The 16,381-nt window shown below is 27.6% G+C and overlaps 2 protein-coding genes across 3 annotated transcripts in view; one reads left to right on the forward strand and one right to left on the reverse strand.

Moving 5' to 3' along the window:
* LOC107444540 (sepiapterin reductase) lies at positions 1–10,633 on the reverse strand (the record flags this gene model as incomplete). Its single annotated transcript, XM_016058699.4, is given in 3 exon segments — positions 1–7,024; positions 9,111–9,263; positions 10,065–10,633. Coding segments are annotated over 3 exon segments (798 nt in total). The 3' UTR covers positions 1–6,902.
* A 214-nt stretch (positions 10,634–10,847) lies between these two features.
* Positions 10,848–16,381, forward strand: part of LOC107444549 (uncharacterized) — a 20,573-nt gene continuing 15,039 nt past the window's right edge. Inside the window, exons 1-2 of one of the 2 annotated variants that reach the window (XM_016058716.3) lie at positions 10,848–10,922; positions 12,295–12,372. In XM_016058716.3, the coding sequence (XP_015914202.1) occupies positions 12,334–12,372 (39 nt within the window). In that variant the 5' untranslated portion in view covers positions 10,848–10,922; positions 12,295–12,333. Of the gene's footprint in view, positions 11,307–12,294; positions 12,373–16,381 lie in introns of both variants that reach the window. The other variant, XM_016058709.2, reaches the window with a different exon arrangement.

Here is a 16,381-nt window from a genome sequence, read left to right on the forward strand (position 1 = left end):
TAAATTTAAAGAAATTTATTAGCAAAAATAAACAATTTCAGCAAAATTTTTTTGGCTTAAGTACACTTATTCTTGTAACAAAAATATCAATTTTGATTTCTTTAAAATTGTGCCAATATTTGGAATATTAACTTCATTTTGATTATACACAGGAAAGGCAAAATGTTGTAAAATACAGAGTAGACCTTTTTTTTTTTGTTGCAACATTGAGTAGTTGCTGTGTATATGTTTCACATTAAAATACTTTGAAGTACACAGAAATTCCACTTAAGAAGTTTGATTAAAAAAAGGAAGCGTGCCAATTGTTAAAATGGAAAATAAAATAAAAGTGATGAACAAAAATAGAAAAATCACTGTGCATTTCTAAGTACTATGCAGAAGTGGTGATTCACTAGGGAATGAACCTTTATATGAATGAAAACAGGATTTCAGGGCATCAAGATGTGACATGTAGAAAGAATATTGGCACTATCGAAATTAAATTAATCCTAAAGGTTCCAACAATGTGCAGCAATATATGAGAATAGGCATCCATTGAGCACTCAAAACATATTAACTTTTCCAATCTTCATAATTTTTGTAGCCAATGAAGCTTTTGCATTATGAAATAAAATGCATTATAAATAAAATAATTTTAAAATATATTTATTGATTAAGACTTTTTAATATGTAATGCAAAATTTTAAAATATAATTTCGTAAAATTTTTTTAATTCTAGCAAAATTTTTGCAAATTTTAATTATAAGAAAAAGTACTTAAGCTGATTCAGGTATTAGATTACAGACCATTTAATTTGTTCTTTAAAAGATAATTTATAATAATTATTAAAAAATCGAAGTGCAGTGTTTGAATAGTAAGTGATATCCTTTCATACCGACAGATGGCGGTTGGTGGCGTTTAATTACGTTGGATATAATATGAGTTAAGAACGCCAGAGATTGCACGGAATCTGATTTCTTTATTGTCTTAGCTGCCATTAAGATTTAGGGTATTGTATTAGACACAGTGAAATCTTTTAGAAATTCTATATTATAAAAAAATAACTAAAAAATTTAAAGAAAAAAATTATTTTTTATTTTTAGACAATGAGAATGAACAGAGCAAAACTGCATCCACTCTCTATGTATAAAAAAATTATTACAACAATCTTATTTGAATTTAAATTTATAACAATCAAACAAATTTTGTAAATTAGTCAATCAATAGTTTGCAACTGATAAAACTCTAATATTAAAGTAGGTGCGATAGATTAATGTTTATAACTGATGCAATAGATAAATATTATTATCTGAAAACAAGAATAATTTAAGAAATAAATAAATACGGTATATAAGTTAATCAATGAAAGAAAACAAATAAAAAAATTCTAAAATTAATATATATATATATATATATATATATTAAGCCTTAAAAATTTTCTCAAAATAAAAAAATTTCACTCTCTGAATATGATACATTTGCACTCTAATAAAGATGCTATGATAAATCCCTTCCCATAATTATACTAGACATGTCAACTGATACTAGACGCGAGGCAAATTTAGATTGAAATGTTGTAAAATCTTTTAAAAAGCATGGAGTTTCGAATTCTTTGGAGAGAACGATTTTCTGTTGAACTCAGCAGATAAGGATGAAGTAGAATCCATTGCAAAGTGGGGCAATAGTGGAAATCTACTTGATATATTACATATTCATTTCAAAAATCGTGGGGAAAGCTATAGAATTTCTTACACTAATTTCAGAAAAAAGATGCATTTACTGCAATGAGAATCACAATCCATAGTTTTGCAATAAAATTACAGAAGATGAGGAGAAGAATTATGAAAAAAAAAATAATTATCAAAAAAAAGGAAGAATTATTAAAAAAATAAATATATTAAAAAAGAATTATTAAAAAAAAGTGTGTTGTTTTTTGTGTTTACAATCAAAACATCAGATAAAAGATTGAAAGAGGGAAGATTTTTTTATATTTGTAAGGATTTTGTGGCAAATGCAATAGATAGATTTCTTTTCAGTTTGGCAAATAAAACAAAGTATTAAACAGTTCTTGCTATCATAAAAAAAAATAATAATTCGGCATCAGAAGCTCTTGGGGTTTTGTTTCAGACATGCATTGCATTGGTTTAATCACACTTAAACGAAGAAAAGTAAAAAGTTACACTTTTGCTGGGCAGTGGTTCAATGAGGAGTTTTATAAACGTTACCGTCTCTCAAAAATTAAAACTTCCTATTAAAAGATCTGAAATACTTTCTGTTCCTATCTTCCACATTAAAAAAACAACAGAACAGAATTTAGACAACAGCTAAAATCTCTTTAGAAAATAGAGATGAACCTTCACACTTCTAAGCACTAGTTATGTATCAGATTCCGGCTTCTAATATACCAACACCTGATATAAATCTTTTTAAAAGCTTTTAACAATTAAGAAATCTACAGTTAGCTGACTCTTATAGAGTTATTTTAGTTGAATCGTATCTATAATAGTTAGATCGGTCTCAATATAGTTAGCAATAGAATTAAAAGATTTAATAGTAAATATAAGCAATGAGTTGTAGTTGGAGAAAATACCATTTGCGAAGAAATTCTAAGACCTTGAGAGTATTGGAATTATTTCAATTTAATGCTTTGTGTTACGTCTAATCCTTTCTTGCTGAATGTGACAATTAAACATCATTTGAAGAGGTATGTAGAAATCTTTCTCCATACTTATCAAATGTTGCATGACTTTTTACATATTGATGATTGTCTTTTTGGTGTAAATACTGTAAGTGAAACATTAATTGTATGCACTCCAAGTTATAATATATTTAAAAAAGCTACTATGCATTTGAAAAAAAAAAAAAAAAACGAAAAACTATCGCTCCCGATTTAGCTACTGAGTTAAAAGAACTTGACTTTGAAGACTCTTTGAATACTTAAGTTCCTTCGAAGTTTTCTGGAGTATGGTGGAAATCAAAAAAGGATATTTTTTATTTGAATACTCAAAGTATTGAAAACCATTTGATGAAAAGTAATGAAGGAAAAAGATATATTTTGCATGTGGCTAGTCGATTATTTGATCCCATAGGGTTTCTTGGTCCTTATACAATTCGTATCAAGTGTTTAATGCAAGAAATATGGGTTTAGATTAAAATGAGAGTGTACCAAAGCGATCTTTCAAGAGGGGTGTGATAAAATTACATATCAGAGTACTATTTTTCAAAAGCCAACAAATTGACAACATTCAGTTGTATCTCTTTACATAAAGAAGGGTTGCTCTATGAAAGACTTCAGCTTATATTATCATGCTTGATTATCAGCTGGATTGAGTGACAAAAGGTTTGGAGCTTCCAGTTTCTAAGATATTTTGTACAGTTCCGACTTCTTTATTAGTATGGAATAGGGTAAAGGAAATACACAAAATTCTAATCTATCAGAATGATCAAACTGTCCTGATAAAGAGAATCCAGCAGATCTTATTTCTTGTGGACTGTCTTCACCTGAATTAAAGAAGAGTGATTTGTGGAGTCAAGGACCATCTTGGTTGAAATAAGATGAATCTAATTGGCCTAAAAACTTAAAACAATCTCAAGATTTAAAATGTTTTGAGCAAAGAGAAACACTCGAAACTAAAATAATATCAGCTTTAATTTTCAAATCGATTAGAATCACTGCCATGAGGATAAGCTTTAGTGAAAATTGAAACAAAATGACAGAAAAATAGGTAACATAAGTTCAACAAAACTACAAAATGCTACAGATGTTCTAGTTAAACGTGTGTAAAAATCTGAATTTAATAAGGAAATTAAATGTTTACCGAAAAATCAAGCTCTTCCTAAAAATAGTAAAATTGTGTTGTTAAATGTTTTTCTTGATCATGAAAATTTAAAAGTGCGTGGCAGACTCGAGTTTTCTGGATTGCGAAAGTCACAAGAGCATCTAAAACTTTTGCCTTTTTACAATCGCATCATTTTACCCAACTATTCATTGAGTACTATCATAAGAAAGCTATGCATTCAGGGACACAGGCAACATTTTACTTGATATGACAATATTTTTGAATACCATCTAGCCAAGGTAGAGGGAGAAGCATCCTTAACAAATGTTTGAGAATGAAAACTCAAAATATCCATCAAATTATGAGTAACTTGCTCAAAGATATAATCATATTCAGACCATTTCATAAGTGTTGACTTTGTTGGACCTACCTTGACAAAGCCAAATTTGTAAAGATCTAAAATTACAATAAAGTCAAGCATAGCAATATTTGTTTCTGAAGTACATTTGAAGACAGAGTCTGACCTCATAACCAACAGCATCACTGACATGTTTAAGAAGATTTATTGCCAGACGGTCAAAACAGTAAATGATTTGGAGCGATAATGGCATAAATTTCAAAGACTCCAAAAATATTTTCAATTCTCCGTTTCAGAGGTACCAAGTCAAATCCTGTACAAAGGGTTGGTTCTGAAAAGGATATTCAGAGGATTCACCCCGTTTTGGGGGTTTATGGAAAGATAACATCAAACCCAGAAAAAGATTACTCTCAAAGGTGACAAAATCCAACACATTAAGTTTTGAAGAGTTAAATACAGCTGTAGTTCAAATTATCCCTAATGATTTGCAACTGCTCGGACGCCAATGATATGCAACTGTTGTTTTGATGGGTGCTCCTATTTTGTCTTTTCCTGAACCTCATGCTGCTCCTGATTCTCTCCCTTTCAGGCGGAGTCTGAGACAATAGTTCTGGAGTCAATGGAATGAAAAGTACCCGAATCATCTGCAGAATAGGGAAAAATAGAAGTAGAGAAATCTACAAGAGTGTCAACTTAAAAGGAGACAAACAAAATAGCATTAGAATGAAGTCTCGGTAGAATCCTTAAAGCATACCCTGGTGACCATATAATGGTGCAAGTAGTTGATGTGTCTGAACTTCCAAGGGAGTCTTCAAACACTAGAGTTGCACCACTGCCCTTTAATCAAGACGGTGGGCAGTCATCCAACTGTGGACGAGTTATTTCATCTGCAAATTGACCAGCATAAACTTATTTTTATTTGATTTAGAATTAACATTATGCGCATATGCAGCTAACGTTTTCCCGCTTAAGTTGTTGAGCAGATATTCAACAGAAAAGAGTAATCATAATTTGTTACATTTATTTTATTAAGTTCTCGTTATTGTACTTTTGAGTTTGTTTTGATGCGGTATTTTTGTATTCGTTACTGAACCACCTATGCACCAAAGATGGTATATGAACAGATGCAAAACTGGATCTTCAGACATAATGTGGGAAAAACAAGTTTTTAATTTTTTTTAAAAATTTAAATATACTAGTGATGATTGAAACAAGAGTATGCTGATATTTTGATTTATACATTTTATGGATTTTAAGTTAAAATTTTAGTCTTAAAACAAATGTAAGTTATCAGACTTTTAGAGGAAATATAAAGTAGCGTTAAAAATATGGCTATAGTATAATGGAATAAAGAATAGCGTGAACAGCAATTAACAAAAATATGTATATTGTATAACTTAACATATGTAAGTTAACAAAAATATGTATATTGTATAACTTAACATATGTAAGTTAACAAAAATTTACATGATACACAGCATTCAAAACATCTTTTTTTATCCATTTGGCACTTCATTTGAAGACAGAATCATTTTAATAATTTCATGAGTTACGAATACAAGTTTTAAAAACATTTATAACGCTTTAGGCGAAAAGCTCTTTCGATCAACAACAAAAATATGGCTGTTAAGCATCATCTCTCTAATTGGCTACATGGGAAAGTCTAGTTTGTTAACAACAGTTTAAATTTAAAAAAAAAAAATTTTTTTAAAAATAATTGTGCAAATTTTGAATGTTTTTAAATTCAAAACTTTGATTTTTGTTAAAGGGTGTACAGTTCATCAATAAGTCGTGATTGGGAATATATTATGAGTTTTAATATTTTAATGAGTTTCAATTCATATTACTAATTAATTTAAAATACTGTCTATTACAATAAATGTTATAAGAGTTTTGACATATTCTAGTCATATTAAGGGTATTTAAAAAACAATTTTCATCACAAATAAATGGAAATGTTTGAAAAAATTATATAATCCTCATTTTTAAAAGATTACAATGTATTTGTATGAAACTTTTGTACAATGAATATAGTATTTATTATATAGATATGTAGGCTCCAGATTGCACAGCTTCCATACTATCCAGTCCAATAAAAAATTAGGAATATAGAAACTGGCTGTCATGGTGGGTGGAGAAGGCAAAATTGAAGAATGCTAAAGCGGTCTCCTGCCCATTTTGATTCTTGACTAGTCTCAATTTAACACATTATTCCTGTAGTTTATTGATACACATTGAGTTTTTTTTTAGCATTAATCATTTATAATCTTAAAGGAGTAACAAATATTTTTAATTACATAGGAGGAAGGAAGAAAATGGAACTTTGTCCTATTTCATTACCTAGTCTGCATTTTGACACAATAGAAAGGATATATTATGAGTACAGGAGCCTACTGTATATTTTTAGTATCAACTATAAATAATAATATCAACAAAAAAAATTTAAGCTTTTAACCTAATGTACATAAAACAGTGTTTTACAATTCAAAAACTTTCAAATAAAACAAAGTTATTTCTATCTGAATTGTATTAAAGAGCACTTTAATACAGTTCAAATAGAAACAACTCAGAGGGTTAATTGGCACAATCAAATTAATTATTTCAGTAAAAAAAAAGGAAAGAAAAGAAAATCAATAATTAAAATAAAAAAAATTAGCATTTTATAGTGGTTCATTTACATAATTAATAGGTCAACTATGGAATGTATAAATCATCTTTGCCTGTTCATGAAGAATCATTTTAAGAAAAAATGAAAGGCAAATAATTTAAAAATTACACATCAATCACTAATAGTTAAGGTCAAAGACATCCACATGGTCTCCAGATTTAAACCTTGATCTTTCCAGAATTCCCAAGAGCCTCTGTACTGTATAATCACAAGTGAGTAATTGATTTTGATTCTGAGCACCTACAAAGAGTTAAGAAAATGCGAATATCTTATTAAAATAAATAGCAAAAAAAATAAATAAATAAAAATAATGAAATTCAATGAGAGATTTTCTTTAAATGATGGCACGTAAGAGATCTACTAGTTTTAAATGCAATTTTAAAACAGTTAAGTACTACAGTTTTAACAGGGTTCACTTAAATCTGGAAAAAATATTCCCTGTACATATTATACACAATATATTAAGAGGAAACACTCTTGAGTGAGCTATATTAGGCTAACTATACTAGTTTTAATTGCTGGAAAAACTTTAAGAAATAAGTAACAGCTAAGGATATTTAAAACAAATAATACTATCGTTTAGTATAGCTGAAATATCATCCTTAAATATCCCATAGATTGGGCTTTGAGTGGTCACCACTTTTAAAAGACGAAAATAAAAGTATAATTCCATGTTCTCCCTGTAGACAGGCAACCCTGTTTAAGTTTACAGTAATGCTCCTATGGTATGACTATTCTGTGTATAGTATGCTTTTTAAATAGACTATTCTACAAAAATTCTCTAAATCATTGGTTCCCAATTAGTGTTCTGCAGAACCCTAAGGTTCCATTGAAGATTCTAAGAGTTAGTACCCTTTTTTAAGCAGTAAATATTTTTGGAACTTTTAATATTTAAAGTCAATAAATAATGAATTACTTATTCCAGACTTTGTTTTTTTTTAATTTTTTTTTTTATTATGAAAAATGAAATAGAAATAATTCTTTTTAAAAAATATAATTTTTCTAATAACAATATATTGAATAAATTATGAAAAGAACATGTATTTAAAAAAATTGCATTAGAATCTCCTATTGCACTTTTCAAATCAAAATAAAATAACTAAATTCAATAATAAAGAAATATGTTTTGCTTATAATCATTTTCAATGTTTATAGCAGTTCACTTTAGTTTTCTTTTTGGACCCTTTATATAATTTTTTAAATGTGGTACCTTTAATACAATTTCATTATGTTGTTCGAAATAATTTGAGTTACCCCTATATAATGCGCTCCATTCATTATGATACCATCGTAATTTCACGTCATTTGATGACAATGTATTCAAAAGCTATAATTTTTTGAACTTTTTCACATGCTTTTTCTAATTTGATATTTTTAATACAATGTAGCTACAACATTCGAAATTTGAATTTGAGTTATCATTATTTAATGCATTCAATTCTCGTTGGAATCCACGCGATTAATTCGTGTGGATTCCATTGTAAATCCACATTGTTTTTTTTATCACAGCTATTGTTCATAAAATCCTGATATTTTAATTATTATTATGACATGCTACATTTTCAAATTACCAGACTTAAGCTCATTTTAAATCCAATTTATAGAATGTTAAAATTTAACTGAAAATTATTTTTAATTTAAACTAATTCTCTTAAAAAAACAAATTTTTTTTTAATACTTTGATGTCTTAAAAGCTATGTAAATATTTGTGAACAATGTCCTCTTTGTGTGATAGGTGCCCCTTTTTAGAAAGAAAAAGTGCTTTTTTTCAGTTTCTAGCACCCAGTCCTTCTTATGATCTACAATGAATACTGAAGCAATGATAAAATTCCCCTTTTAATTCTTATTATTAATTTAATTAGATTAATTTAATAATTTAATTAATAAATATACTGAAATACATTTTTTAATGAAACATTATTTGCTAAATCAGGAGCAAAACGTATAATTAAAAGAAATATACAATCTTTTCATCATATAGAGTAATGAATTAAAAAAATGACAATTAAGATAAAGAAAAAACACCACTTTATATTAAGTAAAACAATGGATGCAACTAAAAATTCCAACTAAAAAATAAAAAGTTTACAGTTAAAGAAAGTCAAATTATAAAAATAAAATTCGACAAATAAACCTAAGTATTTAATCATAATTTTAGGAAAGAAGCAAACATTACAAAATAAAAATACAATAATATATACAGTAAATCGTTGTAAGAAAAGTAAATATAGTCTGCAAACCTCTGCCTAACATTACATTGTTTCAAACTAATATGAAATAAAATTAAAGTGTATTCCATTGAGAATATAGAATTGAATATCCTTACTTTCAAATTGTTGTCTAATTTCTGGCAGTGCCTGATGCAGAATTTGTGGTAACATGTCTGTCACTAATGGCCCAGGAGCATAGTTCAGAACTACAACTGAATTTTTGTTTTCTTCTGCAAGAACTCTGAAATACATCTCTCTAGCAGCTTTTCCTAAAGAAAATAGTCATTTTTACACAGGTGACAATATTCCTAAAATTATGCAACAAAAACTTTAATTTGATTTCTTTTAGGCATGTTATTGAATATTGTTACATACATATTTATTAATAAATTTTTACAATAAACTTGCGGGCCATTTCAAACATTGGTGACAGTTATAACTTTTGAATTTTTTGCAGTTAATAATATTTATATATTGGAAATAATAACATTTGAATTTATTAATATAGTGCTGCAAGGAATATTTCCGCATCGTGATCTGTTACTAGAATCGCCAAAGCACTAAATGGATATTAAAGTTGCAATTTTAAAAAAAAAGAAGAAGAAAAAAAAAGGTTTGCCTAGGGGTGATTATGAGTTATTCTCTTCGAGGTGTTTCCCTACTATGATATTTTTGGGGGATATTTCAGTATTGTGATCTGTCGCACCAACTACAATCGCCGTTATGCCAAATAGAATTTAAACTTGCAATTTATTATTTAAAAAAAAAAAAAAAACATGCAGATGTTTGCTCGGAGGTGGCTACAAGTTATACTTTTCAAACTGGTCATTTCTATGATGTTTTTTTTTTTTTTTTAAAATTTCCCACGAGTTGTTGCAAGGAAGTTGTCAAGACTTGGCGATTATTCTGCCACAGATATCGATACAGAAATTTCCCCATGTTTTTTTTTCTTCCAAGTACTGCCTGGAAAGTGCAAAGGTATAGTGATTATTTTGCCGCACATCATAATACGGAAATCTTACCACACTGCAGATTGTATTACTAGGCTAATAGGGAGCCTTTATTCCTACCTGTGCAATATAAATTCCATCCTTGAAATGGTTGAATAGCTGCTAAGGAGGATATGTTGATAATTAGCTTTCTTTCAGACTTTTCAAAGACTTTGAGGAATGCTGAAGTTAGGAACATGGCAGAATGCACATTCAGATCAAAATAATCTCGGATCTCTGAAGAAGAAGTACAATTTGCAGCTGTTTTTGACACATCACCTAATGTTCCAGCGTTATGAATTAATATAACCTGGCTGTAGCTTTTCTGAGCATATTTAGTTAAAAGATGCTCATAACTAGGACTATCTGGAAGAGCCAGATCTATAGCAACGATTTGTGGTTTAACAGAAGTAGTAGATGAAATAGCATCCTGGGTTAATGTTAATTTAGATTTATCACGAGCTAATAAGAAAGCATCACTGCCATCGCACAATTTCTTACAGAATTCAATCGCTAAAGTTTGTCCAAGTCCTCGACTGGCCCCAGTCACAATAAGGAATGTCGGTATTTGCCAATTGACTGCAGATTGGACGAATTCTGACATTGTAATGATTGATAGATGATGAAAAAAAATATGCTTCAGATAAATCCAATCGTATGATTAAATATGGATGAATAAAATAAAAATACAATAAAATAATTGTACAATAAAATAAAATTTGCAAACTACGAAGTGCAGCAAATGTTAACTTTAAATTCAAAGGCAAGACGCACTCAGCTACCTTTTTTTGTTTCTTGCACGAAAAAATATGAATTATGTTAAAAACTATTTCATAAAGCTCGTAATTAAGCGCTTCGACCTGAACTTAATAAGCTAAGTTTTTTCTCTTTCAAATTAATGTTAGTGTTGATGGAATTTTTCCTTTCACATTAAATTGAGTAAGAAGTTTATTATTTTGTATTCTCAATTGCTTACAAAACAAACAAATTAATTTAAAAAAAAAAAAAAAAACTAAAAAAGTCGCTAATCGCTGTGTTGATGTTATGATGGCGGTAAAAAACGAATTGAAATATTATATGAACTTATCGGATGGAGATATTTTGAATGCTTTTGTTCAGTTGCACGATTTGAAGACTGAAATAATAGTTAACTCTTCTACTGATACAAAATCATCATCCAATTTCTGTAGTAACTCGCTTTCTAACAGCTCAAATAGCACTGATTCAGCTATTAGTGTTTCACCTACTAATAAATTATTTCAAAGTAATGAAGCATCTAAATTTTATGAAAAAGCTTCATTTAATAAAAGCTATGATTCTACTGTACGTTTGTATATCATTTCAATTTTTTAGTTAAATCTTATTTCTAATTATGTTGCTTACTTACGCTTTATACCTATTTAGTGCGACTTAAATGTATCGATTTCTGTGAAGAACAAATAATGTTCAAAATTGAAAGTGTGCTTTTATTTAAAATTTCGAATTTGTTTTGCTATTACATATATTATAATATTGAAATGTATTGTATAGATAAGCATGGGACATCAATTTATATTTAAAACAAGTATTTTAAATTAGGTGCTTGGGCGACATTGGCATAGAGGCTTAATTTATCTGTAAGAAAATTTGGTACTTTTGGAGAGCATATTTTGTTTGCCAAAATATGCGTAAATTTAGAGGAAAGTTCGGTACTTCTTAGGCACTTATTTTGTTTGCCATAGGACGTAACTTTAGGTATTTTATTTAAGTATTTGTTTGTTTATTTTTAAAATTCTTTATTCATTCAAATAAAAATTTTTTTTAAAGAAGTTAATTGGATTTACTGCTTTTTTTTTATTGGTGACTTTATTGCTTGCGTTGGCAAAATGAATAAGTACCCTTTTTTTGATTACCAGGTGATTCAAAATTAAGTTAGTTTTTTTTTTTTTCAAATGTCTACCTGGCTAATGAGAAAATACCACATTTTCTTCCAACTGTTAAATAAGCTCCTCCCTTTGCTACTCTGTGTATTTTAATGCTCCCTTCCTTAAAAATTAGTCTCTTGAAATGCCTAAGAATTTGTAACACATTCATGACAAAAAAAGGGTTAGGAATCAATTTTATTTCTTTCTGCACTTCTTTCTAAAGTGTTTTACAAAGTACTAAGCGAAGTTCTGTAATAATAAAGACCAGGTGCTTGGACATATAAGATTATTTAATTATCATCTTAACTATTTGAATTTTAGATTTTTGTATAGTTTATGTGTGGTTCATAAAAATATTTTGTTAGTTATAAACTTTAAAATTTAAATGTCTTTCTTACCTTGAATAGAGCACGGAAGCATTTGAGAACTTGAATATAATCAGTTCGATGTTTGATATCTTCGAAGATTTCAAGGAATGTTGGCGGGTAAGTAGATGTGTCTGTAAATATTATAGTTAATTTTTAAATTTAAGAAGTTGTTTATTAATTCATCTCATGTAGAACTATATTTTATTCTCTCTTAGAAAATAAACCCTACTCCTTGAATGAATAATTTAAGGATATATTAAATTTAATGAAAATTAAAAATACGCTCTTTAAACTGTGTGGATTTAATGATAAATATATTTTTTTACTGTAAAAACATATTTATCAAGAACTTTTATATTGTTTTTATTAATTTTTGTTGAATCATAGAAAATTTTAAATATTAGAAATTTGTAAGAAATTATTAGATAAATATTTTATAGAATTATGGAAATGAGTAAGATAGAGTATTTAATGATTTGAAAATTCTTGCCTTTAGAATTTTTATAGTACCAAATTTCTAATCTTTTTACCTATATTTCTGAAGTCCAATTATCTGAGCTATTACTAGTTCAAGTTTTTTTAATACTCATTGAGAATTGTTTAAGTTAAAGAAAAATTTCCAGTCTGAGGACTAGAAGTGACCCTTGACCTTATGTTGAAGCATATGAATGAAAGAAATATAATTTTTTATGGCTGTCTATTGAACAACTTATAAATAGAAGTGCAAATATGTTAACATTAATTTTTCAAAATGTTCTGAGATGAACCTTTTTGAGGTGTCAAAAGATTTACCTTTTTTAAAAGAATATTTTTTTATTTCAAAATTTGTTCAAAATACTCATAATCTAATGATTTTTTAAATTTATTATAATTAGGACTGGGCAATGTTGTCTAGATATATTGTCTGTTAGACATCGCAATATAATATATGTTTGAAAATTATCAATCAGAAATCTTTAAATCAATTGACATAAAAGGTGGATTAACTTAAAACCGATGTCTTAAAGTAAAAGCAAATGCAGGTTTTATTTTAATTTGTTTTTTAAAATTAAATGCGTATTAGGTTTTGTTAGTTTAAAAATAATAATAAAACTTTAACAAAATATTTTACTTACGTTTAAAAAGATAAAAAAAAACGAATATAGAAATGAAACTAAAGAAATGTCCACTTAAGTAAAACATTTTAAAAATTATTTGTTGAAAAAGATGTGCTTTCAAAACATTTTTCGATCTTTGTAGTTATTGTATTGGCTAAAAATCAAATTCTGTAGTTATAAATGTAAGTCTTGTTTTATTTCTTTTTATTATTATTTTTTTGAGATTTATTGGTTTAAATATAATCCTGATACCTAGCAAATTATTAAATGAATACATATTAAAGGAGTTTTAAGAAAAATTAAAAAAAATATATATACTAAATTTAATAGCAATATTGTTAAATTATTAAAAAAGCGACAAAACGTTATTTAACTTTTTATTTAATTAAAAAAATTTAGTCATTTTAACAAATAGCCAAATTTTTTTTTTATTTTTAAAAAAAATGAATAGCACAAACTTTGTTTTAATTTTCACAAAAATAAAAACAAATAAGATAAATGCTGGCTTTGTTTTAATTTTTTTATAATTAAAAACGACTGCAAATTTATTGGTTTAAAAATAAAATTCTATCAAATTATTATAATTATGTGCATTAAGTAATTTAAGAAAAAAAACTAACTTTTTATAACAAAGTATAAATTACTTATATTATATCGTTAAATCGCCTGCGTCTTCTTATATTGGCAGCTTAAATCAGTTTTCTGATGCATCGCTTGAAACAAAAGTCATGATATTGGCCTGCCGATATATGTGTTAAATCTATGTTTCGCGATTTATCGATTTATCACCCGGTCCTAGTTATAATGAAATGAGTAATTAGTATTCAAAAGCAAAATATTCTTTGCTAATTTTAATATTTTTGTATTTTGTCTTTTTAATTTAATGTGAAATTGATCTTATTTATATTAGTCTAAGAAATAATTAAGTTGTTAATCTATTTGAATATTTAATTCATGAATCAGAAATCTTAAACAGTATTTTCTGTGGCATACTCAAAAACTACTACTTTAAATCTAGGTGCATTATTTAACCCTTTACGGGGAGTTAAATATATTACGTAAAATTTTTTTTAGCTTAACTAAATTTTTAAATTCTGTGTTTATAACTAACTACAAGTAAACTCAATGAGAGGTGATGGAATGAACAAATGCATGATGCAGAAAGCAAAAAAGCTTTATAGTATTGGCCTATCTTCTTGATCACAGCCAAACCCTTACTGTGACATACACCTATAAAAAAAAAATGTCCTTTTTTTTTCCCTTCCCCTTTTAAATTTCTTTTAAGTCATCAGCAAATTACTACATAATTTAAAGGTGGGAATATAACTTTCTGTTGAAGTTATCTTCCCATGAAATTGATTGTAAATATACTTCCAACAGTCTTATAAAGGCTTAAAAAATAGAGCCTTGGTGATTTTAAAATGTCTGATGTCTCCCACTCAATTACCTAGTTCACCTTCTAAAGAAATAAGAAATCATTTAAAATTTGTTTTTTACTTTTTATGCATTTGTATAAACTGAGATTTTCTGTTGATCATCTGTTCAAAGTGGCTAACAAGCAAAAGTTAAATATGCTCACTATCAATCAAAATGTATCAAAGAACACATTTAAATCTATTTCCAACTTAACTGATAAAATATTATGTTCTTCTTTCGAGCAAACAATAATAGAATCTTGTTAAATATTTATAAAAGTTTTTTATGCAAAGTGTTTATTTTAATTTTGAAAAAATGGTATACCTCATAAAAAGGTAGGTAAATTTTTTTTCTCTTTGTTCTACTGTTGATAATATAATATGTGATTTTTAATAATTTGAATTTTCAATACAGTGACCCCCTCTCATAAAATCACTGGAATGCAAAATCTGCTGCTTTTCGAAATCAAATCTGCCAGTCCAGAATCATTCCAACATCAAAACAGGCGAAGACCATTCTTTAATCAAATCATTATCAGTCTTTTGCAATATCTAATATTTGTTGTTTAGTAATCAATCTGAATTCTTAAAATGTTTTAAAAAGATGTTTTGTACATGATTCAAATAATGAGTTTTCTTCCTGTAAGCAAAACTCACTGCAGATGTGGATTATAGAAATTGATGGGTGTGGGAAAGGGGAGGAATAGTTATAGAAAGCTTATTATACTTAAACGTAACATCATTCACTCAATCATTCAATGAGGTATCTTCAATTGATGTCAGAAAACTCTTGATATTTCAATAGGAATTTTACAAAAAAAGGAATACTGAAAGTTACTGAAGCTTTTATATAAACTTAAAGGTTTAACTACTTTGCTATTAAAGCAAATTCGCAAATATTTTAAAACCTTTTAGGGTCGTTCCGCGTCAAATCATACAGGATTTTACAAAAATGGCACCCACCGTCTCAGATTTTGATGAAAATTTGTACACTTATAGAATTTTTTATGCTGATTTCAAAAATATCAATTACTATATTTAAATCAGTTAAGGAGTTTAAAAGTTATAAGCATTTATATTTTTGCCAAAATGGCACATTTGCTGCCATTTTGATTCAGACATCAAAGGCTATTAATGATTGTAACTCACCTTATATTTGTCATAGAGCAATAATTTTTGTTATATTTTGTTCAGAATAAAATAATCTGTCATTTAAACACATTTGTTTGCAAATAATTATCTTACTTATTTAGTAAATGGGTCTGTTTTGCAGTTTTTTGATCAACGGAGTTGAGTAACTTCAGGAGCTGATTTCTGGCAACTCGCCCCCTTCAATTTCAAAAATATTTTAGGCAAAGATAGTTGAAAGTGCAAACTAGCATCTGATATAAAAATTTTGATGGGTGGTTCACTCACTTTTTTTAAAAAATTATTTTTCTTATGAATTATATGCATTAAAAGTACTGGTAGTTTGAAGATTTATAGTCCTTAATTGTAATTGTAACTTGAGTATAATAAAATTATGTAAAAAAATTTGAATGGTAGATTATGATGTAAAACAAAGTGATCATTTATTAAATTATATTTTTTCTTCTTTCTTTGAGCCCCCCCCCC

The sequence above is a fragment of the Parasteatoda tepidariorum genome, chromosome 6 (genome assembly GCF_043381705.1).
Source record: "Parasteatoda tepidariorum isolate YZ-2023 chromosome 6, CAS_Ptep_4.0, whole genome shotgun sequence".
Lineage (NCBI taxonomy): Eukaryota > Metazoa > Arthropoda > Arachnida > Araneae > Theridiidae > Parasteatoda > Parasteatoda tepidariorum.